This window comes from Sceloporus undulatus, chromosome 6 (assembly GCF_019175285.1).
Source record: "Sceloporus undulatus isolate JIND9_A2432 ecotype Alabama chromosome 6, SceUnd_v1.1, whole genome shotgun sequence".
Classification (NCBI taxonomy): Eukaryota; Metazoa; Chordata; class Lepidosauria; order Squamata; family Phrynosomatidae; genus Sceloporus; species Sceloporus undulatus.
This window is the reverse complement of record NC_056527.1, coordinates 88518889-88546063: the sequence shown is the minus strand read 5'-3', so window position 1 is coordinate 88546063 and position 27175 is coordinate 88518889. Positions and strand designations below refer to the sequence as shown.

Genomic DNA, 27175 nt, shown 5'->3' with positions numbered 1-27175 from the left:
TATCCTCCAGACCAAAATAGGCTGACCCCAAACAGATAGCATTGCATATAATCGCTCACTGGTTTCAACACAAGAACCCAACTTCAAATTCTTTCTGAGGGTGGCTTTGAACAATCTCCAGCTCTCAATTGTACCTGCCTCATAAGGTAGTTTTGAATACATGCCACTCCATGGTCCTTCCAGGAACAGTGACAGACAAAATATAACAGATATGAGCTCAGATATTTAGCAGTGATACCTGCCCCAAAACACATGTCTCTGTGTATGTGTCTATGTGTGTGTATACTGTATGCATGTGATTCTATGTTTGGGAAAACAAACATATACAGTAACTTGCATTTTTTGTATCTGAAGTGATAAAACACGGGTGTCAGCCAAAAGAACCTAATTTTCAAAACTTATATGGGATATCAAACACAATACAGAATCAAAATACAAGATTCTTGAACTCATTTCATGATCCTGGGCATGTGTCAAGTCACATGAATTTAGATTTTATCAACAGATTGGCAAGGTCTGCTTTTATTTAATTCTGGAATGCTCTAATATTGACTTAGTGCTGCAATTTCAATATTTAGTTAAACATTAAGTGGAGGGGAGAAAATATAATCTCAAAAAGTTAACACTCTCACTTCAGCCTTTAGAAGTAATGTGTAATAGTCTTTAAGAGTCAAAAACGTTGTTTTCGTAGCAGATGTAACAGAAATGCAACAAGGTGCAACTGTAGAAATGGAACTGTTCTGAAGTCAGTCATCAAAATTTTAGAGCACTTGGAAAGTTCATTTTCTGGATTCCCAGAATCTCCCATGCTGGACACACTGTCTAGGGAATTCTGGGTACAGTGGGCCACTTAAAAATACAATAGTGTTTCAAGGACTAAGGAAGGGCAAAAATCATATGAACTTGACTTATACTAAGTTGGACCATTCATCTTGCTAGACCATCTTGAGCTTAGTGTAGCCAGTGCAAGAATGTTTTTGTGGCCCTCACACCTCCCCAAATCCCCAACCACAACTTTTTCTTGCCAAAAAGAGAGAAAGAATTCTGCTCCTGGAATCTTCTAGTTTAGCGATGGCAAACCTTTAGATACCAAGTACTCGAATTAAAAGACTTCCGGTGCCAGGGGCAGGACTACTGGGGGGGGGGGGACTTCCAGGGCGGGACTTCTGCCCTCCAGGGGCAGGACTTCCAGGGAAAGACATCTTCCCCCTGCCTGCCTGGGACTTCAGCTGCCTCTATGGAGACAGCTGAAGGCAGGGGGGGGGGGGGGGGGGGGGGCAGAAGGGGAAAGAAGAGGAACAGATTCCCGGGCCTTCAGCTCCCTCTCCGGAGGCAGCTGAAGGCCTGGGAAAAGGAGGAACAGGCACACACCTGTTTTTCCTCTTCCCTGCCCTCCAGGTGCCATCAAAAATGGCTTCACATGCCATAGGTTCGCCATCACGGCAGCTGAAGGCCTGGGAAGAGGAGGAACAGGCACGCACCTTATTTTCAAGTTGATTAATGTTCCCAGAGTTAGCCTGGAAACAAGGTGTTAGAGGGTGCATGCACCTTGGTATTTTGGGGGGTTGTTTTGTTTTGTTTTTTGGCAAATCATGTCTTTTCTGTTGTTATGCTCCTGACAGTGCACATACCCTCATGGGTTCAGAAGAAGTCTAACGTGCCCCCACCCACAAATGGAAGCTTCCAGTCTCTGTGTTGCATAAAAGTACCAGCACCTTTGCTGGTTATAACATTAGAGGCTTATTGCCTCCATGTTACCAGTTTCTCAGCACCAATGAAGGACAGGAAAAGGTGAATTTCTAACAAATGTAATAAAGAAATCCTACCTCAGGAGAAAGGAAGGATATACAGTCGGCCCTCCACATTCCCAGTTTTAACTTTCATAGCTTTGATTGTTTGCATATTATTTTCTGCCACCTCCACCACTGCCCTATACCATTTTTAACTGGTACAGTATTTATAAGTCTTGCCTCATATGTGGAGTCTCTTTCAAACCTCATAAGAGACTGCATGAGATTGCAAATGTCTGGCTAGATTTTTAAGTCCCGATTAAAAATGGTGTAGGGAAGCAACAGTGGAGGCAAAAAGCCCCACCAGCCACTCACTTCTCCCCTGCAAATGAACCTACCACCTCAAAGGTAGCCATGGTGGGTTGAATTTGTGGATTGATCTCTTTTGTGTGTGAAGTATGGTTGCGGGGGGACAAATAAATTCATGGTTTTTCCACTTTTGCAGGGGTTCTGCATTCTTAACCCCCTTGGATGTGGGGGGATGTCTGTGAATTCAATAAATAAAAGGTACTTTCAAAACCAGCCCTCCCCTAATCTAAATGTGTTGGATCCAACATCACTCTAAGTGGGTCTCCGAGCATCATAGCTGCAGCTTCAACACTCTTCAAATGTTCTATACTTACTGGCTGGTGATGGTGTGCTGTACCCGCTGACCGGCAGCTGGTGTTGCATCCCTGGAAGAGCTCCCGGAGGTGACAGACCCCCAATCATGTGAGGGAAGAAGAAAGCATAGTGAGGTACTGGGTAGCTATTGAGATGCCCACTTCCTGGTGTGGAACAGGAGCTGCCGTTGCTTGCCATGGCTGGCACTCTCCCAGGGCCTGATCCTTGGGAAAGGGACTCACATAGGAGCTGAATATGGAGCACTTGCCATGGAATACCAATTCAGTACCATTAAAAAAAAAACCACTTGCAAAACCTTCGTTCAGAGTCAATGCAGCCTCCCTTTTCCTTAGGGCGAGGCTGGAGTGTGTGTGGTATATGGCCACAAGTGTTCAGTTTGTTAGAAAATTCCTCCGGTGAATGGATGGATTCCTCCAAAGTTTCAAGTGCGTTTCAAATAGAGTTCTCTCTTGAGTCAGATCCTCTGAAGAAAGCATGCAGGGGAGGCAATCAAGGTCCACTCCACAAGCTGTAGGAAACAGAAAAGTAAAGAATTAGCAAAAGTGAAAGGGACCAAAGTTATAACACAAATATTGTGAATATCTGTGAATGTTTAGTCATTGTGAAGAAGTCATCTCCCAGACAAGACTTTAGCCAAAGGTTTCAGGGTTCCAAAGCCAAGCCTTCCATACAACTAGTCAGGCCTCATTTTCATCTCCTATCCTAAGTGTCTAGAGAGAAATAAAAGTCAACATAATTTTAAACGTCATAAGCATCATAACAAGACAAGTTTATCAGTTTCCAATGACCAAGTCAGCATTCTAGAAGGGAAGTCAGAGGCTGCACCAATACTGCATAAATAACCCAATTTGACACTACTTTAACTGCCATGGCTCAATGCTATGGGGATTCTGGAAACTGTAGGTTGTTATGACACCAGAGCTCTCTGACAGAGAAGGTGAAACGTCTCACAAAACTATAATTCCCAGAATTCTATACCACTGAGCAATTGCCATTAAAGTGGTGTCAAACTGGATTATTTCTTCACTGTGGATGCATCCAGACAAGAACTCTGGGATCAGCAAACAGCATCCTGCCTTAATTTAACCCACACCGTAAACTTTCCTACTGAAGATTGTATGGAATAAAGACTACCCTACCTCACAATCTGACTAGAGAGAAGAGTTCCTGTCCATTTTCCCATTCCTCAGTCCCATTCAACCAGAATATATGTTGATTGGGGAAGGGTGAATAAGAGCAAAGTAACCAAAGACATGGTGGGAAAGACAAATGGGAAAGGCTCCATTTTACAGGCAGGGATCCCTGCACGCCCCACAGGATTACTCCTCTTCTATGACCCACCCCAAATCTGGATACAATTTCTTCTTGGTCTTTGTTGCCAGAGAACCCTGTACCACCAATAGATCTCCCCCCACCCCGTGGGTAATTATCAGAGCAGACCATTTATCGCTCTCCCTTGACAGAAAGTGATAGGTAGGCCAGCCCCTCCAGACAAATGACTTGGAGGTCGGGAGGTTTGGCTACCTGCTGCCCCTGCTTAACCATAAATCATGGTGGTGGGGGGAAGAGAGAATGGAGTGCAGGCCACTAGGGGAAATGCTGATTAATGGAAAACATAATAAAAGGCCTCCCCCATCTCCCTCCTTCTCAAAGAAGCAAATGAAGGAAGCCAATTTCTATGGAAGTTTTTGAACAGAAAAGGGGTGGAGCGTCAGTGCCCTATTTCTAGTCTAGCCTCCCCCATACAAACACAGGCATGCGTGCATGCATGCACGCACATACTTCCAGTGTTCACAATCTGATGCCTGAGATGGAAAATATAAAATGGCCTCCTCCCAGAAAAGCAGGACATGTGCTCTACTAGCAACATCTCCTCTCAAGAGCCAACCAAAAGATGCAGGCCCTCTTTAGAAAGCTTTTGTTCATTTCCACTGAGCTCATGGAGATGGATTTCCCAGTAGTTGTGCCCCACAGGTCAGCCTCTCCATCTCCTACTCTGCCCTTCCAAAAGCACACACAGTCTGAGGTCAATGCCTAACACCACTCCTCATTGCAGCACACACCAATTCTCACAAACCCATCTATTTGCATGAACTCTCAGTGCTTCTGCGACATGCATTTCCCCCTCATAACCCACTTAGAACTGAGCAGGAATTCTCAGGCTGGAGTATCTCTCAACATCTGCAATTTGTCTTCCTCCGGAGTAGCCCATGAGACTCCCACACATTCAGAATTTGAGAAGGAGCCAAAAAAGTGTGTTTCTTAGATGGAGGGCTTGGCTAAATCCCAGGTAGGATTCGACCCCAACAACTCTGTTCATTAAAAGACACAAAGCATTCAGCAGAGCAGAACAGCTAAAAACATTTTAAAAAGTAGATCCAGAGAGGTTCCAAGGGGTGGATATGAGTGTGCTTCCAGTTAAATGGGGATAGGTTACATTTTCACAACCACTGGATTGCACATTGTAAATGGCAAGGACTATTTCCATAAGAGTAACTCTTTCCTTTCCCAGGGTGTAAAAGGTTACATTTTGGCATAGGACAGGAGAGTTGTTGCAAGAAGACAGACTTTTCCTCCTTTTGGCCAAACAGGACATTTGGCTGGACAGCATCTTTTGCCTGGCATGGAGCAGCCGACGTCAAGCCAATTTGGAAAACAGGAGACACACTGACTGGGGCCAAGTAACTGCAAAGATACTTTTTTCAGGGGGCACAGGGCCAAGGAGTCACTGTGGGGGTGGGAGGTAGAGAGCCTAAGGGGTATACAGATTCTTCTCCTCCATCATAAATAATCATAAAATACCTTGTAATTTCTCTCAAATGACACATCACTCCCAAAGTATTGCTACTGGGCCAGTCTACTGGGTCAAAGCAGGGCTTGCACAGATTGCAGGGGTATTTGGACCTCTACACTCATCCCTCCAGATTTGTGGCCTCGGCTTTTGCAGATCTGATTATTGACAGATTTTATTAATATGTTCTCTCTAGGAATATTTAGGTCCTCCAGCACAACTCTATGGTTAACTTTAACCATAAGTCACACTGAAGGACCTAGATGTTCCTAGAGAGAACGCTCCACTAGGCATTGGTAGCTCCTCCAGTGCAATTCTATGGTCAATGTCTAGAAGACGTTGACCATAGAGTTGCACTGGAGGACCCAGAAACTCCAAAAGAGGTGTTCTCTCAGAGCAAAACATAGTGTTTTTGTTATTTGCAGTTTTCCCACATTCACAAGGGCCCTGTGCCCCTAACCCCAGCGAATGTGGAGGGATGAATGTACTTAGTTTCCAACTAGAATCTCAAGCCCCATCAACTAAAGCCTGTTGCAAAAGATATTTATAAATATAAAATGCAAGACTGCTGAGTACAGAAATTTGTTCTGGATCACAGGATCCAAAGGGATCTCACAGTCCTTTCCCACAAACTCCTGGTTACCCCGAGGGTTTAAAAAATTCAATAACCATACTTCAGGGCAACTAAGATGGCTGAGTACAGGGAAGATAGGTGATCATTTTGTTGGCGGTCATTTTGTTGCTGTTATTATTGTTAAATAACTGGAAATAACTCAGAAAATCTTACCAATCTGCTGTAAATCTTCAAGAGATCTACTAGTAGATTTCATTTTAACTGAAGATGTCTGGCAACATTTCAATCACTACTGCACCCATATAAACATGAGAGTGAACTCTAGCATGAATTGTTGTAACTCCAATGGACACAAGTGGATATAAAGTGCTCTCATTTGTAGATTAGGGCAGGAATCCACCAGAACTCAACTATATTTCCTCAAAAACACACTTTCTATCTTCTCTCCATAACCCATATGCCAGTTATTGGGCTCAAGGTATTTTTTTAAATATGTGGGTGCCTTGATTTTTGCGTTCTTGGAAACCAGAGAACTTTATTTGCATGTGTACACACAAACTAAGAAATTTCAGATTCTGCAATTTTAATTTTTTAAAAATTAGTAATTCTCCAAACACTGATTTGCTTAATTCATTTCAGACTTGCTGTGCAGTAGAGATATATTTACCCCACTGTCACTGAGCTTGCAGAATGTAATGGGATCAAATGGGCATAGGGGCAATTAATATCTATGTTATGCAGATGCAGACCTAACCAGAGAGGTTTCCCACTGTGTTCCTCTGAGACTGAGAGAGTGATTTACCCAATGTCTCCAAGCAGGTTTTCGTGGTTTAGCAGGTATCCAAACACTGGTTTCCCATAGTCCTAGTCCAATGACTATTCCACGCTGGCTTTTAAACACTTTGGTGCAAGTTTGTAAAGAGCTGTTCCCCTGTGGTTAGAAACAGCTCCAGGCAAACAGATAAAAATGCTTTTGTGACTGAAGCTGCTGTTATCACACTGCAAAATTAATATAAGTTTGGCACCGCTTTAACTATTATGGCTCCATCCTACAGAATCCTGGAGTGTATAGTTTGCTGTGGCACCAGAGCACTCTGACAAGAGAAGGATAAATTGTCTCTCAAAACTACAAATCCCGAAACTCCACAGCATTGAGCTCAGACAGTCAAAATGGTGTCAAAGTGCGTCAATTCTGCAGCGTAGATACACTCTGTGTTAAGAATGGCTGCTCTTATGCTGTAAGTGACTTGCATTGATATGCAGGGACAAGCAAATAAAAGTCTTGATGACGTTATTTGCAACACTGTTGCGGGTTTTTGAAGAATCGCTTTCTTCAGTTTCTGCATATTCTATACAAAAAATCTACCCACAACCTTTCATGTTTCTTTACATTCATAAGGCCTAGCAACATACCTTACATTTAAACAAGAGGCGTTGTCATGGAACCAGACATTTACCATAGTCCCATTGCTATATAGGTAGTTTCGAGATGACTCATACTATACAACTGATGCTTTTTGGACACTTTCGCTGCAACAGGAAAACTGATCAGCATCCTACAAAGGCTTTAGAACGGGGGTGTCAAGTATGAGGCCCACAGGTTTTCATAGATCTCCATTATGACTCATGGACACCTACCACAAAAATATTACTGAACAGTCTTCAAGGCTAGAAATGTGTTCAATTCAGCACAGAGGCTAAGCCTGTACTATATACACTTGGCCCGACCGATCTTTTTCTGCCTGAGTATTTGGCACAACCACCTCTGAGTATTCTTTGCCTAAAAAAACCCTATGAAATTTATGGGGCTGCCATACATTGACAGGAGACTTGAAAGCACATATGTACACACATTTGGGACACTCACATCTCAATTTATAATGGTTTCTGCTAGTAAGAATGATTGTACAGTAGGCCATTGGTACACACTGTTGTTTGGTTTCAGGACCTCACTTGGATACCAAAATCCATGGATACTTGAGTCACATTATATACAATGGCACAGTAAAATGGTGTCCCAATATTTTCAACCTGTGGATGGTTGAATCTGCGAATAAGGAATCTGTGGATACAGAGGGTCAACTGTATGCATCTTTAGTCCTGAGGACATATCAGGTGCACACATTTCTGTTATTTCCAAATGTTTAAAACCCAGGGAGGTTGATAGTATCACTCCTACCCCTCCTTAGGATTTGCCATCCCCTTAGAGGACACAATGTGCCTTTACCCTTTTGACAAGCACATGGAAATTTGACACTTTTTGCAGGAAAAGTACTAAGCATAATGAGGGGGGGGGGAATAAATACACATAGCCTGGTTGGCTGTTGCTTCTTTGTTGTATGGCTGGGCCCATTCTGGGAAACGGTAATGGATGAGAAAGTAGAAATGGGAGCAAAGTTGCAGCCAAGCATGAAGGATGAAATAATTCACTGGTGGGATTTGTATAAGCCCAAAGAGGAACGAAAGAGCAAAGGTGCAGGGGCAAAGGAAATTAAGGAGGGAAATGAAATCAGTGGCTCCCCTCCTGAGGTACTTTGGGGAGACATAGCAAGAGGAGCAGAGTGTACTGTACTCAAAAGGACTGTTGCTTCTTTCTTAACAATAGAAACAATAGAAACATCTTTGCTCACACTGCTAAGCACCTGGGGACATGGAGATTGAAACACATACAAATTGGGAGTGTGACTTAACACATATTTGCCACTTGCATCATCAAGAACAATATTACAACAAGAGCAGTGCATTTTACACAGATACACACACAGGACTAATTATAGCACATGAAGATAGAAAACTACAGACCTAATATCATTAGATGCATGCATGAAACTTCTGAATGGATGAATACTGAACAGCTGTTTTTATAGTCTAGAAACAGACATTGTCAAGGTCTTTGAGAAGTACCTATATAGCCATTTGTGTTTTGAATTTCTTTGTCTCAGCAACTTATCCAAGGAAACTACTCCAGAAAGATACCTGCATGTTGATTCAAAACATGTGTCTGGATCCATGGGGGGGGGGATACTAAGATTACTCAGTCAGTTCTCTAAACACATCAAGTGAGAAGCCTAGGACAGTTTTTCTTTTGAGATCTGAAGAACTGATATCTCTGAGTAAGAGAGGCTAGCAGCCCAGCACAACTAGATTCCCATCTTCTCAATTACTGTAGCCCCCCACACATTGAAAATCAGAGGCCCTGCCTTGGGAATCCACCTCCTTCCTGAAATTGGTTTCTAAAATAACTTTAAAACAGCGCTGTAGAATCTGGGCATCCAGTTCCTCTCAACTTTAGCTGGTCTGGGCAATGGTGAGGGAGAATGTGAAGAGCAGTTCATTTGCAGCTAGTAGGCCATACATTCCCCAACCCTCTTGTAAAGGATAAAGCTGGGTGAGATGCAAAGCCAGTCAAATGCTGTTCTCATGTCTGTGCGATATCTGTAAAGCATGTAATTTTCTCCACCATATTCACATACGATATTAAGGGGATAGGGAATCTTTGTCTGTGCTGGTATGGAAATTAAATACAGTAGTAGGTCTGGAGTACAAGGGTAGGCTTAGCATCATGATGGTTCCTTGTCTGTGATCAAAACTACAGGGAGGAGGTATTTATGAAGTTTTGATAGACATACACATATACAAATAGTCTAATTATGCCATGAGCAATAGCATCAAGTAAATCCAGAGCTTGGAGAAGTTACTTTTTAGACCATTAACCCATGAATCTCCAGACCAACAAATTAACTTCCCATGGCTAAGGGTAAATAAGGTCCAGCTGGCCCAAACTGCCTGGCACACTTGTGGACCAGTCTAGTGGGTATCAAGCACAAAGGTGAAAAAGAAAAGAAAAACCAGCTGGCAATATGCATGTGCATGTGCTTTATTAATGACAATAGAGTCCATGTGATCGCAGTGGGAAGGGAGTTAATGGTGCTAATCTCTGTCCAGGAACAGAGATGGTATCTCAGTTTAAGACTCCATTCTGTGCGGATGCATCTAAAAGGACCTAAAAGGCTCAACAGTGAACAAAATATTTTAAAATCTCTCCTGTACAACATCTGTCATAAATATGGCAAAAGCTGAACTCAGGAGGTTTCCACAGATGCTTCTTTACTGCTAGATAGTATGTGCTTTCAAGTTTCCTTTTAGATTTATGGCTACCCTTTGAATTCCATAGGGTTCTCTTAGGAAAGGAATACTTAAAGACAGTTTTGCCAGTTCCTTGTTCTGAAATGTAGCCTACACCGCAGGAGATTCCTTGGCAGTCTCCTACCCAAATACTAACCAAGGCTGATCCTACTTCACTTCCAAGATCAAACATGATCTGAAGCCCTTAGGGTATTTAGGCATTTCATTGCAGCTATTTGGGAACAATGATTTCCTTCCTTCAGCAGGCTGTTAAAGTCAATTCACAAGTTTTACAGACAGCACCAGAGAAACTTCATAGCAGAATTCCATAATGAAATCTCTGTCCTCATACTGGGTTCCCAATCAGGGCAAAGATATATAGTCAAGATTCATGGCATTGTAAGTGAAAGATAATGATATTAGACTAAGGCTGAAGCCACACTGCAGAAATTATGCAGGCTGACACCACTTTAACTGCCATCACTCAATGTAATAGAATTCTGGGAATTGTAGTTTTGTGAGACATTTAGCCTTCTCTGTCAGATGGCTCTGGTGTCACAAAAAACAAACAAATTCCATAGCATTGGGCCATGGTAGTTAAAGTGAAGTCAACCTGCATTATTTCTGCAGTGTGGGTGCAGCCCAAGATTGGGCACACTCTACAGTGTGTTTTGAAGCTACATATCAGGGCTACAGGCCTTGAAAATAGGTGCAATAGCTGGCTGCCATCCTTATCCACCCTGGCACACTTCAGGCACAATACCAATCAAGGGTTTCCCACCAGGCCTGCAACCAGAGTGTACCCACCCACAACTTCCCCATCGCTGATTTCGATTCCTAGTGTTGCCCAGTTTCACTTCTCCTCACACAAACCAGAGTGACATTGGTTCCAAGAGACTTACATTCACTGTATAAGATTCAACAGACATAGTCTAGTAATATCTAGATTATGGGAGTTAGGAATTTGTAGGTTCAGATGAAAACACGGATACGAACACCTAGCAAAAATACAATTTACAGCAAAAAAAATGTCTCTTTCTCATAACTCAAAAGCCACTCCAGGGCCAGCGCACAACCTTCTATTACCTGAGGCAAAGAACAAGATGGTAGCCCTTCCCATTCTATGCACAAAAGCTGACCATGATGTCAGTTGAGTCTCCCTTCAACACAGGTAGTGAGACATCATCTGTTCTACCATCAGAAGTAGCATGCTAGTCAAGGGTAACACAGACAAACTACCCACATCTAAACAGTGCCAGAATTTCTCTCTGGGATGCTCAGAATCTAGACAGAACAAAGATAAATGAATTGCTTTCTTTCTGTCCCTCTTATGAAAAGTTACCCAGTTTCTGTAAGTGAAAGGGCTGCCTCAATCTAGAATTGTATTGATCATCTGACTCTCATTGACTCTATATTACAGCTTCATTGTTAACCATTGAGCTGAAGCCCATCAGTATCCAAATGTATAGCTACCCTCAGATTTAGGAGTGGTAGGTATTTTTTGGCTAGCTGGGTCTAGAACGATTTAACTATGCCTGTCTGGACTCCAATACAGTGAAGCATCCTCATTATCAGAGCCATTGATAAAAGGGCATACTGCAGACAGAAAACCAGGAAAGAACAGACTGCTATGTACATAGGAGGCACAAGGATTAAGCCCTGGAATTTTTCCCAATATCAAGGTTCAACTTAAATAATATGGAGCACATCATCTTTCTCATTACTGAATGGCTTCAGTCAAGCCTGTATCAATCTGAAATTCAAAGGCAGATCTTCCAAGTCACAGAACCTAACAAGTATGAGGTATAGCCTTTCTTCTCTTAACTACCAACTACAGTCCTTCTTTACCTCTAACATATTTCAGAAATTTAAGATTAGATGGTTAGAAGAACAAAAAAAACAACAACAAGTTTTTGCATAATGAAGCAAAAGAAAGATGAAAATAAGACAACTTCCATCTCCCACCCTTGAAGATTGTGATATGGTTAAAGTTCCAAATAACATACCTTTTGAATCTGTATATAACTGTTGACGTTAGGTACTCTGTACTCCATCAGAAGCATTCCTGCCATTTCTTCTGTTATACAGTGGAGGGGAAATGGGTTCCACTATTATTACCAGTGAGCCTAAGGCACAAGCACCCAGAGGATGAAGATGCCATTTGGCAAGTGAATGTTTGTTGGAATAAAATAGTGACTACTTAAACAAGCATATCAGGGCAAGAAGTATTATGAACTTGTTGCTATGATAGTGCCATCCTTTCTCTCCCCCTTTGCTTCCCCAATGAGTGTGAACTGGGGACAAAGCAGGAAGTATGATGACAATCTGTTGTGTGGTCACAGCTTGTGGTTTTCCTTCTAGCTCTTGGTGTTGGGCTTACACATGACAGACACCAGTATCAAGGAAGGTGGGGGATGGAGATAAAGATGAAGATGATCCAAAGACCCCAAGAACAAAACACGCACAGTCACCCACATCTTACTTCCTAAAATGAGAGTATAGTTTGATTACATCTTAATCCTTAATCATTAAGAGAAAAATTTGCCAAGTGTAAAAACAGAGAGTGCAAGTGCCCAAACAGCAAAGAATCAGCAAATCGGAAACAGGGCTTTGCAACGCTTTTTTTTAACTACAACTCCCAAACTCTGAACCAAAAAAAAGTTCACACTATTGGCCCCTGTGGCACTCAGAAGTGCAACCTCTGAGTCATAGTCATGCTCCTGAAAGGGCGAGGGGGGGGGAGAGGAGAGGATAGGACATGAATCACTCCAGATTCCTCTACCACCACCCTGCCAGCACCCAGTGAGGTCTTTGCACCCGGCTCTCATAGTTGGCACACAGCAGTGGGTGATGAGAAAGGAAACCTAACATTAGGGTGTTTCCAGAGGGCAGCATAAATTGGCACCCATATGGGAGGGGTAAAAAAGATATATACTAATATATAAGGGGACTGGGTTCATGTTTTTCCAACCTCTAGGGCAGGGAAGAAAGGTGTACACCTCCCGCACCCGAGTTCTATTAAGTAGGCACACCAAGAAGATTACTCATTAAATATTTCAGCCAGCCATGAAGTCACCCATGTTTACTGCACAGCGAGAGGAAGCAAGGGTGCATGTATAAAAAAGAAGATAGACATACAACCCAATCCACAGATGAGGAACCTTTGACCTCCTTATGTTTCAGACTATAACTCCCACAATCACTGTGTGATAGGCAATGTTAGCTGGAGCTTAGTGGAACTGAAGTCTCCAAAAATATCTAGAGGGGCACAGCTCCTCAGCCTGAATCTAATCATGTCTGGTCAGAAAGGTAGACAAATACATCAGGCTACTTGTTTGAAATGGGTAGTAGGATGGGGAACCAATATAAATCATTTGAAATGTAACTTCTCAGGGCCAGTCAACCGTGCCTGATACTGATACTTGGCAATTTTCCTTGGCAAAGAGTTCTGTGTAAACCTGAATCATGTTTATCTTTATGGCCCAGAGGGAACATAGGACTGGATTTCCACATTTTCTACTGGCAGTGGCAAAGTTGTGTATTTCTGGGACAGTACCAAAGTTATGAAAATTTACCTTTTTGGGACTACAGCTCCCAGAATCCTCTAGACAGCATTTGTCAATAGCCATGTTAGCTGAAGAATTCTGGGAGCTGTCATCCCCAAAAACAACTTTTTCAAACTCTCTATAGAATATTCAGACAAGGGGTCCAGCCAACCTACCCTACTCAACCTTATCTCTCACAACATCAATAGACTAAAGAAAAAAACAGGCATTTCCCCTCACCTGAAACAAGGTCATGCCAGTCTATCTTGAGCAGCAGAAGTACTTTTAACTGCACCACCATCCTCTTCTTTTACAACCTGTATAGTGTATCCAAGTCAAACGACAGTATAACTCACCCCATTTCCCTAGAATGGTAAGCCTGGCACACTCCTTAAGTAAGAAGGATAATAGATTTGAAGACTTTAGGTGTTTTATATATGTCATTATCAACACTGTTCCCATCTATAATTACAGCTTCTACAGATGAAAAAGAATAGAGGCTGTCCCAACCAGAAAATCTTTGAATGAGTTGCATTTAAACTGCTATAAGCAGAATAAGAAGCTGATGAGAAAGGAGGTAATCTACTCTATCAACTTCTATTAGCATCTAGATCAAAAGCTCCTGGGGGTAAGATTTATTCATGTTTCCCTGTAAGGCACCAAATACTGTACCACCAACAATGTGATATAAAACACACACATACCACCCAAGAGGAAAAACTAAAGCTCCAACTGATTTTTTTCTCCTCCCTACCCCATGGGTGTGTACAATGCTGAAGCTGGTTTTGTGTGCGTGGGTATGTCACTTATCAACTTATGGAGACCCCATAAGTTTCCTGAGTGCGGGAATTGGTTTTGCCAGTTCCTGTATTCTTAGTATTGTCAAAGGCCATCACGCTTGACACTATCTTATGCCCCCCCCCCAAAAAAAAAAAACCTACTGGGCAGGACATGATTAAATTCTAGCCCCTGAAGGACATTCTGCTGGAAGTGTGGATGTAACATTTGGGGTCACCTACAGCTTACTGTGTGACTCACATCTCTAGTAATCACACAGTAATCTGCACTGAACAAAAATGATGGTTTTGTTTGGGGAGAATTATTGTTAACTTGAATAAGGAAGTTTTCTAGTCATGGAGACACATCATATAGAAAATTATATAAAATCTTATCTAAAGGACAGAGGGGCTTATAAATTTTAGTTCAGGGATGAGCAACATATAAGGTCTGAACAGACGAGCCAAAATAAAGCTGTTTTGGGTCCCTTTGGAGGTATGCTGTTTAAATGGCACACACATCTTAAGAGGGAAAAAGCTGCGCCAAAGCTGTAGACCAGTCCTTAGGACTGGAGCATGGCTTTGGCGCAGCTTCCGGACTCTTAGGATGCATGTGTCATTTAAACAGCACATTTCCAAAGTGGCTCAAAGCAGCTTTATTATGGTCTGTCTGTTTGGGCCCACAGTCCTCCAGATGTTCCCATCACCATGTAGCTATGCTTCTTGCAGAAGCCAATGTGTGTGTGTGTGTGTGTGTGTGTGTAAGCCATATAAACAGCAGACCCTTTGATATGTCTTTTTAAATAAATAAATAAATGACAAAAACTATTATTAGAAACGTTACCAACATTGATCTCAGTGTATCTACTCTAACTAAATCTGGATCCAGCTAAAACTCATACTGTGAACAGATGTCAAGTTCTGCAAAAGAAAAAAAAGAGGGAGAAAAAGAACAGGAAAAATAAAATAAGAACTATTGTTTGCGAATCTATTACAAGATTACAAAAATGTTTGATTAAGAATAGTAAAGGTTAAAGCTATCACTAAATAAAAGAGCTATCACTAAATAAAAGAGCCTTCTCAGCTAAGTCAGATCACCCAGTTGATTAGCTGAAATAGTCTGATCAATTGGGTAGACATTGAAGTTAACACTGCATCCCCTGCTACCTTTGATCAGTTTTTTCGGAATCTATATATAAATTCACTAAAATTTGCAATAACCCTTTTTTGCTCACTGCCTTGGTTTTGTGGAAGAAATGGAGACATCTCTTGGCTCCCTACTCTTCCCCTTTACGGCCTTTTCTTACTCACCCTCTTTTCCAGAGCCCAGAGAAATACGCACAGTTTCGAGGTTGGGAGGTTTATGGCCTGTATACAGTTAGAGAACTGTTCCAAAATGGGACTATCACAACGGAGCAACTAATCTGTGCTCTGGGCCCTGGCTATCAGAACTGGTATCAAATAATACAGATACAATTATTCTTAAAGAAATTGCTTCAGATACAGGAATATCCTCGCCCACTTACTTTTTTTTTTAAACATGTGCATCTCTCCAGCTGTATATTCTAAAGGCCAAATAGCATGCATATATAATTGTCTGCTAGAAGAAACATTTGGGGACCCAACACTTCATAAGGCAGGATGGAAAGCAGAACTTTCCCTTTTAATTGATAGTAAGACCTGGGAAAATATATGGACTTTACCATTTAAAACTAAGTCACTTGCCATTAAAGAGAATACTATCAAGTTGGTCCAACCCCAGTCAAATTGGCTCCTATGTCTACCAATGCTAATCCAAAATGCTGGAGGGGTTGTGAAGGTAGGGGAACCTTTGTACATATGTGGCTGGATTGTCCCTTAGTGTATGAGTACTGGAAAGAAATTTTACAACTGATCTCCAAGATCACTAAACAAAGTATACAATTATCACCACTCCTGCTCCTGTTCTCCATTTTTATGAATGAAAATATAGCCCTGCAGCATAAATAACTTATTAGTTTGCTTCTGGCTGTTGCCAGGCTTGAGATAGCCAAGAACTGGAAAACTGGAAAGTTGAATATTGCAGGATGGTGGACTAGACTCTGGGACTTGTGGTTAATGGAGAAAATGGCAGATAATAACAACAAAGTGAGAGGCTTACACTCTGGATTGACCTTTCATAAGATTTGGCACCCATTTATTGAATACATCCAGCAAGATTTAGTCTCTAAATATCCTCCAATTTTAGCTAAATTTTTATGGAAAGATGTCTTTCAGGATCCCTGAATATACTTTTTATCTATAATTTTCAGGGCCTTACTTGGGTTATTGTCTTTATTTATTGTTGTTTTGGTGTATTGTTTGTTGTCATGTTTTGTTTCAGAATGTATTAATAAATTTTAATTTAAAAAAGTATACAAATACTTTTAAAAAAACTAAATAAAAGAAATCTTACAACCCAATCTTCTGCATGCTTTCTCAGAAGTCCAGCTGAGTTCAAAAGAACTCAGTTTGAAGTAAATGAGCATAGAGTGCAGCCTTAGTTAAATGATTAAATGCACAGATCTACATAAATCTGCATAGGAATAAAATGATAGTTTGACAGGAAAAGGCACCATTTACAACAACAACTGGATGTTTACTAGAGAAAGGGAGATGTCCTTCTAGAGAAGAAGAAATGCCCTTTTCAAGACAAGCTTCCTGCCAGCAAAGCATTTACATTTAAAGTGATGAGCACCACTGTAAAATTTGCTGCCTATTTAACCAACTGAATCTTTTTACTTAAAACACCAACACATCTGCCTAGTAAAAGTACTTTATTTATTTTATTATTGGCATTTTATATGCCACCAATAATGCAAATTCTCTGGGTGCTTAACAACAAATTATATACCTATACCTCTGTCTCCTTCAGTTATGTCCACCCTTCTCAAGGCTTGTATAGAGCAACAACATGATTGAAGGATGGAACTTTCTTTCCATGATGAGGAAAAAGGTGGGGATGTTAGTAAGAGCAATTCTTCACTGGAGCCTTGTTGTCACAAGTCCTGCTTGGGAGCCCAGTTAGCTTCATCCCTGAGTAGGATCCCTTACTGATCAAAAACCTGGATAGATCTCAGGGTATCCTTGGAGCTAGCTTAGTATTGCAAAGTCTTCAATAAGAGCTGCATCTGCACTGAATAAATAATCCAAGTTGACAGCACTTTAACTGTCACTGCTCAACACTATGGAATTCTAGGAATGGTAATTTGTTGTGGCACCAAAGCTTGCTGACAGAGAAGGCCAAATGTCTCGCAAAATTACAGTTCCCAGAATTCCATAGCACTGAGCCATGGCAGTTAATGTGGTGTCAACCTGAACCTGGATTATTTATGTAGTGAGGATGCAGCCAAAGTATTATCAGGAGCTACAAATACAGGTACTGTACAGACCTTATTAGGATGTATTCACTACTACTATTCATGCCTCTAATATGATGAAGAAAGGTGCAATACATTAGTGAGAATGAGCATGGTGTGGTAGATTGAACACTAGACTATGATTCTGAAGACCAGGGTCTGAATCCTTGCTTAGCCATGAAATCCACTGGGTGACCTTGGGCAAGTCACATTTTCTCAGTCTCTAAAGACAGTAAAGATAAACCTCCTCCGAACAAATCTTGCCAAGTAAACCCAATGATAGGGTTGCCTTGGGGCAGTGATGGTGAACCTTTTAGGGACCGAGTGCCCAAACTTGGCGTTCCAGCGCTGGGTGTTATCCAGTGATGGAGCAGGACTCCGGGGGGGGGGGGGAACATGTGCCTGTTCCTCCTCTTCCCCCACCCTCCAATTTCTCCACATGCCCTCCTAAATGGCTTCACGTGCCAGAGAGGACAGGCATGCCATAGCTTCGCCACCATGGCCTTAAGGTCACTATAAGTCAAAAACAACTTAAAGGTACACAAGAACAACAAAGAAGACATAAGTGCATGCACACACATCTTCCTTGATCATAGTCATTATATGTCTAACAAACTCTGAATAGTGGTAATACTTTTCATTTGGGACTTAAAAGTAGCAGTTTTGCACCTCCTGAAACTTGTTGGGAGAAAATGTACTCTTCACCTTGAGAATTCACAAATTTGTGAGCCTTAAGGGAGTTCCTGAGAAAAGACACATAAACAAAGACTGTATATATTGTAAAATGTGAACAATTAAAATGAGCATCATGGGGGGGGGGAGTCAGAGGGTCAAAACACATTGCAGAAATAATCCAGTTTGAGTCTGCTTTAACTGCCATGGCTCAATACTAGGGAAAATGCTTCCCTCAATGGAGAAAAACTGTGCAAACTAAGAAAAACCTGAAGTATTACAAGTTAATGAAAAACAAGGCTCGAAGAGAATTCTGGAAAGATTTGGAGAAACTCAGCAAAATCAATACTGTGAGATTTTCACATTTCTCATTTGGGTGCAATCATGTTACAATTGAGGAGGAAATACTGCCTCCCCCACACACGGGGTCTTAACACCCAGAATATGTTGCATAGCTGCCTCTTTCTCCTTCCCATACTCCCAGCATGCCTACGGATACAGAAACATGCTCTCCCTCCACCCAACAACAGGCCTTTCAACAGCAAAATGAAATTCCACCTGTTGAAGCAGCTCAGCCTGAGCAGCTAAAATTACCGCCAAGAATGCGCCACTCCGGTTACCCCAAAGGAGGCCCAGACGCGCCATCCTGCCCCAGTGACAGGTGGCAGCGCCCCACCCACCCTCCCACGCTTTTGGGGAAAAAAGGCTACGGATATTTGGAGTGGTGCTAGGGAGGGGGAGTAGAGATTATAATAGTGCTTATCTTAAAAACTAACTGAACAGTGTGAAAAGACTGGAAGAATCTGGAGGATGGAGGAAAGAAAAAGGAGAGAGCCACGAGGAGAGGTTGTTCTATTTACTTTCAGCTACTCTTTTACATTCACACCCCTCCAAATGCCATAAAAATCAACATCCAGGACATAGTGTGAGGCTTCTATGAGGAGCAAATCCTGGATTAGAAACTGGGTGTAACTCTATTCTACAAACTTGGACCAACAAAATGACACAGCCCTCCTAATTTGGGGGACCCTGGAGACTCTAATACTGCAATGGTGTCTACCTGGAGCTCTGTTACAACATCTGAAAACATGCAATACTCTCTTCCCCCAATTCCCATGCTGTTGGGTTTCTCCTCTCCATCCACCCCACCCCCAAAAATAATATAACGGGAGTTAAATCAGTTTATATCTATTATTCAGCCAGGCCACAATATGTTTTTGTACATTCCAAACTTGTCTAGTACAGGTAACTCAGAAATGTAAGGGCATCTGGGAGAGAAAGATACACACATAATCAGCGCAATGTAACAAAGAAAAGGCAAAGTTGTGATTCCAGATTTTCTGCAGGAAATCCAGAGCTCAGCAGTATGTTTGGTAGCACTCAGTCCATAACTATTTTGAAAAGCTGGCCCCATCTTATGCTAAAGCTTCCTAATTATGAAATAGATTGTGTGTCATATAAACACGCAGTATTTCCCACACGTCATATAAAAATCATATAAAAAGGAGCATGTCATTAAAATGCAAAAATGTCATTGCTGTTGAATATACGAAGCATTCCCCCCCCCATACCAATTAAACTACTGTCAAGCTTTGTGCCAAATACTGCCAGGACCACACAGGGCTGGCTTGGGACCTGCCTGTCAACTAGGATGAGCCATTTACAGATATGTTGTTGCCTGAAGCAGAGTACAAAACGGTGCTTCCCTTCTTCCTATGTACAGAAGCTGACTAGCAACCTTCCTTCAAACAAAGGCAGTCGGATAAGGGCCTCTCTCACATCTGAGGGGTGCAGGCCAGTTTAGGGTCTGCAGGAAAGGCTTTCTGCCACACCAAGCTCAGTCTTCTAGAAGATAGGAACTGCTGAAGGTCCAAAGCACACTGCAGAAATAATCCAGTTTGTGATCACTTTACCTGCCCTGGCTCTATGCTAGACAATTCTGGGAACTGTCGTTTTGTGAGACATTCAGCCTTCTCTGTCAGAAAGCTCTGTTGCTACAATAAACTACAATTCCCAGGATTCCATAGCACTGAGTTAAAGTGGTCTCAAACTGCAGTGTGTTTTGGACCAAAGACAAGAGTCTTCATGAACGCGATGCCACATCGGCCACCTGAAGTGACTGCCAAGTAGGGCAAGTCTTGTTGCTGACCATTCCCAGGCAAAAATTATTATCTACTACAGTATGCATTCTTTAATTCTCAATAACATGGGAATAAGTGGATAAGTATCAGACAAACAAGCTGAAAGATAAATGACTTATTCAGCTTTGCAAGTAATTTCACACCACAAATAATACTAGCTCACAAAATTGTATACCAGCATGCCTGAATATATGCACCTACTTTAAACAGTTGTGGCCTTTCAGAAAATACCAGCAACAACAACCCAACATTTCAAACTTTCTATGATCGGTGTCCTGACAAACGGCAGGGGGTCCAAGTAAGTGGCTAGCTGCAAACTTGAATGAAGCTCATTTCAATGGCAAAGCAGGAGAAGCAATTGACCCAGATAGCATCCAGATGAAATACAGACGTGGCACAGCCAAGAAAAGCTGAATTTAGCAACTGGAATAAATTATGCAAACTAATGTTGTATATCTTTGCCTATTTGCATAATTTATTGTATGTTTCTTTGTCATAGGTCACAGGAGGGGGGGGACACAAAAACACAGTACAACCTTTCAATACTGGAAATCCTAATTTAATTTCTAACACCACAATCCCTCTCTGCTCAGAGATAAGTTATGAGGCAATGGCCACATTTTGAAGCTGATCTTCCACAGTTGTAAAGGTCCTAAACCTGCTTTAAAAGGTATCAAATGCTGTACCTTAATCCCAGAAAAGTGCAGCACCATTGCAAAGAGAGAAGCAGAAATATAACAGCCAACTTAATTTGTCTGGAGAAGGAACAGAGCTTCTCACCTCCACCCATGAAACCCACAGCGGGGCAGATCTAGGCTCAGATGAGGGAAGAGCCTATTATGCTTGGTGACAATCTCAGCCCATGCTGGGCTGGCAGGATCCTTCCCATCTCAAATCATTCTTTTCCTCAAAACACATTGGCTAGAAATATACATGCAACTACCAGGGACGACTCTGATGGCCACAAGGCAGCTGTCTGGCTGGCTCTACTAACAATATGCCAGGAAAAGCAGAGACAAGAATTAGTATAGCCGTGCCAGCTACAAAAACTGAGGGAATGTACTCCAAAGAAGTTACTTCACCAAATTCTGGGTACACTGCCACCTTCTGAAACTCTTCAAGTGAGCTCCATTTAGGTGGGTTCCTTCTCTCCTTAGAGAACATATATGTCAGAAAAATAGAATTTATGCAAAACATACATGCAATTGCATAGAAGGGCCAAGGGTTGTCAGCAGATTTGACCTTCGTATGTCAAAGGAGGATATCTAAAGCTCCAACAGATCCCTCTTCCTTCCCTCCACCGCTTGTCCTGCTATGTCAAGGGGGTTAATGAAGCTGTCCACTTACTTACTCCCTGATCTCCCTCCTTGTCCACTCCGCCTGCCCCTCTTTGATATAGGGAAGAAGCCTCCCCCCACTCCATCCCCACTAAGCCACCTCCAGCCACGGGAGGCGGATTAACCCATTTTCTTTAATAACCACATTTGTCACCGTAAATGTGATTACAGTTTGCTACCCAACCGGGTGCACAGTGATGGGGGTAGGGAAAAGCACGTGCAGGAAAACTGTAAGGAGAGACTAGGCTGGGGGGGGGGGGAGCAACAACAGAGGAACGGACAGGTAATTACTCCTTCCCTCTCTAGGGATGGCCAAGCTGCCTACATCTTGTTAATGTGGTCACTTTATTCACTCAGTTCTCATTTACTTCACAAGCACACCCAGAGAAAAACATTCCAGTGCCAAGGGCTGGAGCTCAAGAAATAGGAAGATGAAAGGAAATCAATGCAACTCCCTCAATGCCCTCCCCCTCTTGTCTGTGTACATACAACTCACAAACACACACACACAAACAAACAAAAATGTGTTTCTACCCTCACTCAGTCCAAATTGTCAGAACAGTTAAGGGCAACTCAGATCCTTGTTGGTTACTGTAACCACCTAGGATGGAAATCATTAATTAGCTTTTTAAAAGAAAAATCTGCAAGCTTCTAGTCCTTGCAGCCACTAAGAAAGGGCTGAAAGAAACAGTAGGAATTTGTGCTTAAAACATAAAAGCCAAAAGGGATGGATACTTCACAAGTACAAGGGAGAGATTCAGGAGATAATCCCTCAAACTAGGTCCTAAGTATGCTAGAAATGCCTTTTTCCCACTTAGTATTAGAGGTGTTACTGGGTTACTTTATTTCTTTTATGCTAGAATAGGCTAACATGATTAAGCCTTCCAATAATACTAGAAGAATTTTAGACTTCAGCTGGGGAGGCACAAGTTCAAATGCCCACTTAGCCACAAAACTTACTGGATGATCTGATTGGTGTGTCTTCCCTCCATCTAATCAACCTCACAAGGTCACTGTGGATTTTTGCAGGGAGCCATGCACCCAACTCTTGAGCTCCTCAGAACAAGGGCAATGTGCAACAGATACATCATCACCTAAAACTAAAAAAAGCTTTATTTGATCAGATGTATATATCAAGATGCTCCAAGCTTTGAGTCTAGTATCTCCTTGCCATATGTAACATGATGATTGGGGGATTCTAGGAGTTGTAATCTAAAAAAGGCTAACTCTCCTAAGCTCTGAATAAAATAGGTAGCCTCGTTTTTTCCCAATGCTTAAAGGAAAGTGCTACTCAAGGTGCTGGGGCATTCATCGGCTGCCAGTCCCTAGTGAATTTAAAGGGGAACTTTGGAAGTCTAGGGGACCACATTTCCGCTGCACTTACATATGGGTCTTGGGAACACTGGACTAAAATAGTAATTGGTCTTCCACATCAGATAGTTTGGAGGGCAATCTTCAAAGGGCAGGAGCCCTGCAGTGTTTCCCAAACTTTGGCCCTTTAGTTGTTCTGGACCTCAGTTCCCAGAATTCTTGATTTTTGGCCCAATTGGCTAAGGCTTCTGGGAATTGAAGTGCAAAACCCCTGGAGGACCGAAGTTTGGGAAATACTGCAGCTCTTCCTCTGAAACAAACAAACAAACAAACAAAAAAAGGTTTCCCCACCCCAAGTTAATTTTTATTAAAATGGTATCTTTCTACCAGCACAAAATTTCAGCACCCTTCATAAGGAAAGGGAAATCCTGACTCCTTTGGAAGCAACTGAGGTTAAAAATTGAAAGAAGCCTGCTTTCTAGCTAGGAAAGTTGCTTTCTGGCTTAGTGTTGGTTCCTTGCATCCACAGTAATGATCACTAAAGTATGGTCTATACAACTGATAAACTTTATTAAGCGCTGTGGTCTCCCCGTAGCCTGCACAGCGAAAGATCAAACAAGAAAGGGTGCAAGACAGAGAATCTTGGATATTGCAGCCAAAGAAGATATAGCCACCCTCAGCAGGGGAGGCAATTTAAAATGGTCCTTTCAAATGCCAACCTATCTAAAAATACAGATCCCAAAACACCTCAGAGAGGCATTCACCCGAGCTAGGTTTAACCAACTTGATACCATCAGAATATCATACTTTATGAGTATGTGTATGTTTTGGTTATTCATACGTATCTATATTGTATTGTCGTATATTGTACCTAGTGCACTATATTAACATTTTATATACAGTGTGTGTGTGTGTGTGTGTGTGTGTGTGTGTGTGTGTGTCACTGCTTGTATTACTATGTTGTGAAAAGTTTGAAACGGCCCTCAGGCTATTCAATAAACATACAGACTGATCACTAAAGTATTCCTTACTTATGCATCACTGCTTCAAAATTGCCCCTGAAAAAGGGCTTTCATTCAAAAGGTGCAAGGTGTGCAATAATTTCCCCATAGCATTTGGAATTTTGGTTTGCTTTTCTGCTGCCTCTGCCCACTTTTAACAGCAATATTTTGTGTTGTTATTTATATTCAATGAGGGACTCATCTTAGTCTGTTTAAGCATAAGAAGATATAAAGGAATTTGGTAGCAACTTTAAGAGTAATAGGGGGGGGGGGGAATTCTAGCATAAGGTTCATGGACTGTGGTCCATTTCACAAATGTAAACAGAGACTTCATTCTATGCATCTGATGAAATGGAGTGTAATTCATGGAAGCCTATTTAAAAATTTCTTTCTCCCAGTTAGCCTCAAAATTGCTACTCAATTCCTTCACATCTTTTTATTATTACAGTACTCATAGTGCACACACCTTATGCCATAATGGAAAAGGTGTCATTTCCATCTACTCATAGTCACAGAGCTATAGAGGATTCTTCTTTATGTCCACTGATTCCCACATCGGATGTGCATTCATTTACATTTGGTGAGAACCTTTTCTGATTTCGCACATTTCACAGACTTAATGTATTCAACTGTGTAACTATTCTGTTCAAGAGTTGGTAGTTACCTAAAGCACCAAGTACCACCGAGCATGTGCATGGACATACGTTTGCACATGCACGCACACACACACACACATGCATATATTTTAAATTACACTGCTATGGTGTGATACAAGCATACAAAAACAAAATATATTTACACACACCCTTGTGTTAAAAGAAAATTTGATTCAAATCACAATTTGGTGTAAGGGCACCACCACAGTGCATAGTTAATGCAGTTTGACACCACTTTAACTGCCATAGTTCCTGCTATGAAATCCTGGGACTTGCAGTATGGTGGGGCACCAGACAAGGCTAAATGTCTCACAAAATTACAAATCCCAGAATTTCATCTCATTGAGCCCTGGCCCAGTGTCACACTGCATTAATTCTGCAATGTAGATGCCACTTCAGTTTCAAAGAACCTGGTGACTCAATCAGCTTCAGAACTCTTCCTTTGTAAAATGGGGGAAATGAAACCACCAACATCAGTTTCACGAAGGATGGCGCAGAATGGTTGCCACTTGCCACAAAGCCTTTCAAAACAACAAAAGCTATAAAGCTGCTGTTTTTTAAAAAAAAACACTCAAGAACAAAAAGTGTGAAAGAGATTTCCACAAACCAATGAATAAAATTTATAAGGTGCTGAGTGTTGTTGGTTGTTGTTTTTTTACTGTTATTATGAAAGACAGTTGTATTGGTGAGTGTTAGTGGGGTGTAGTGGTCTGAGTGTTAGATTGTGCCCCTGAAGACCTGGGTTCGATTTCCAGCTCTGCCAGGAAACCCACTGGGTGACCTTTGGGCAAGTCACACTCTCTTAGCTTGAGGGAAAGGCAAGATTTGCCTGTAAACAAATCTTGCCAATAAAATTAAAAAAAAATTCATATTTTTCTTCCTAACAAAAGGGTTTGTGGCCACACAAAGGATCAGAGACAAATTGGATCTCAAAAGCAGTAGCTTTTTGCCTTGCAAATGAAATTTAAAGTTTATTTCCTGGACTGAATCTCCTAGTATCTACATGGCCAGAAGGAGGAGCGGCCCACCTACATGAATACTCTTCCATTCCTACCATACTGAGGGCTACAACATCTTGACCAAATGCACGACTATGACTAACATTGGCCCCATACAGACAGGCCAAAATGAAGCTGCTTTGGGTCACTTTGGAGGTATGCTGTTTACATGATGCATGCGTCCTAAGAGTCCAGAAGCTGCACTAAAGCTGTGCTCCAGTCCTTAGGACTAATTAAGAGCTGTTCAACTAAGGAAAAGGATGCCTCACAGAGTGGCAGAGTGTCCTTCTTTAAGCAGAGGCTGGATCTGTGGAGGGATACTTTGACTGTGATTTCCTGCATGGCAGGGGGTTGGACTGGATGGCCTTTGTGGTCTCTTCCAATTCTGTGATTCTATGAAAGCCTTCGACTTCACATTAAAAGAAACTCGTTTAACAAGAGCTCATATAGCAAAAGCAGAGTGAGGGGGAAAGGGGAGGGGGCTTCAGGGAAGAAGGACCAACACCCAGCCACAGAGGAGCAGGGTTCTGCTCCAAAAAATCAATTAAAAAACAAAACCCTATTCTCCCATCCCAAAACTCAGAGATGCTGATGAGGTGATCCAGCTTCCCTTGGCTGCCAAAAAATAAAAATCCATTTTTCTTTCTCACAGCCCCAAAATGAGGGCTTTGCTCCTCCATTCCTCCAGCTGAGGAGAGACCCTCAAGAGTCCTGGCGCCTAGCCATCTCTTAAATCACTGCTGCTGCTGACATTTCCACACAACTCTGGTTTCTTTTGTCAAAAAGAAGGGGTTTGGAAAAAGAAGAGAGAGAGGGGGGGGGCGGGATAGGATATCCATTATTTATTTTATTTTATCTGTAGTGATTTGGACGAAGAAGGAAGGCAAATGAGGTGGCAGTCCTCTTGGGAAGGGGTTTTGGGGTTTTATGTGTGACGGAGAGTAGGAGAAGCGACAACATGGCAACCTAAGCCGGTTTTATATGTATGTATGTATGTATGTATGTATAAATAGAGACGTCGATAAAGAAGGATGGAGAAAGGTCCGTAAATATCAACGCTTGGGGGGCCACACATAGGAAGAAGAAGAAGGCGGGCAACTCCGAATCAGTGCCCTTTTCAATTATATGAGAGGAAAGCGTGGGCTTTCTTTCTTATTTCTTTTTATTTTTCCCCCTCAGCCACTCGCGACTCCGAGACTCTTCTTCCACCACATGCTGGGGAGCCTCCAGCGAGGAAAGATGGACGCACTCAAGGGCCCTTTTGCAAGAACGGCATGGATTTCCCACACAGCCTTCGCCTTCTGTTCTTCGCTCAGTCCCTCAATTATGTCTCTTTTTGAGAGGCGGTGGTTGAGGCAACACTGGTGGGGCCTCCCTCATCTGTTATGGGAAAGAGTCTGCGAGAAAAGAAAATATAAAGGACTGCCTTTCCAAAAGATTTTTTAAAAGTAATCATT

At 42.0% G+C, this 27175-nt stretch overlaps 1 protein-coding gene across 2 annotated transcripts in view; it reads right to left on the bottom strand.

Annotated features, from left to right (window-relative positions):
• The window catches only part of RARA (retinoic acid receptor alpha), a 938446-nt gene that overhangs the window by 134087 nt on the left and 777184 nt on the right, over positions 1-27175 (bottom strand). Inside the window, exons 1-2 of one of the 2 annotated variants that reach the window (XM_042476519.1) lie at positions 11911-12111; positions 2414-2922 (exon numbers count right to left, since the gene is read on the bottom strand). In XM_042476519.1, coding sequence (XP_042332453.1) covers positions 2414-2591 — 178 coding nt within the window. In that variant the 5' untranslated portion in view covers positions 2592-2922; positions 11911-12111. Of the gene's footprint in view, positions 1-2413; positions 2923-11910; positions 12112-27175 lie in introns of those variants that run through there. The other variant, XM_042476518.1, reaches the window with a different exon arrangement.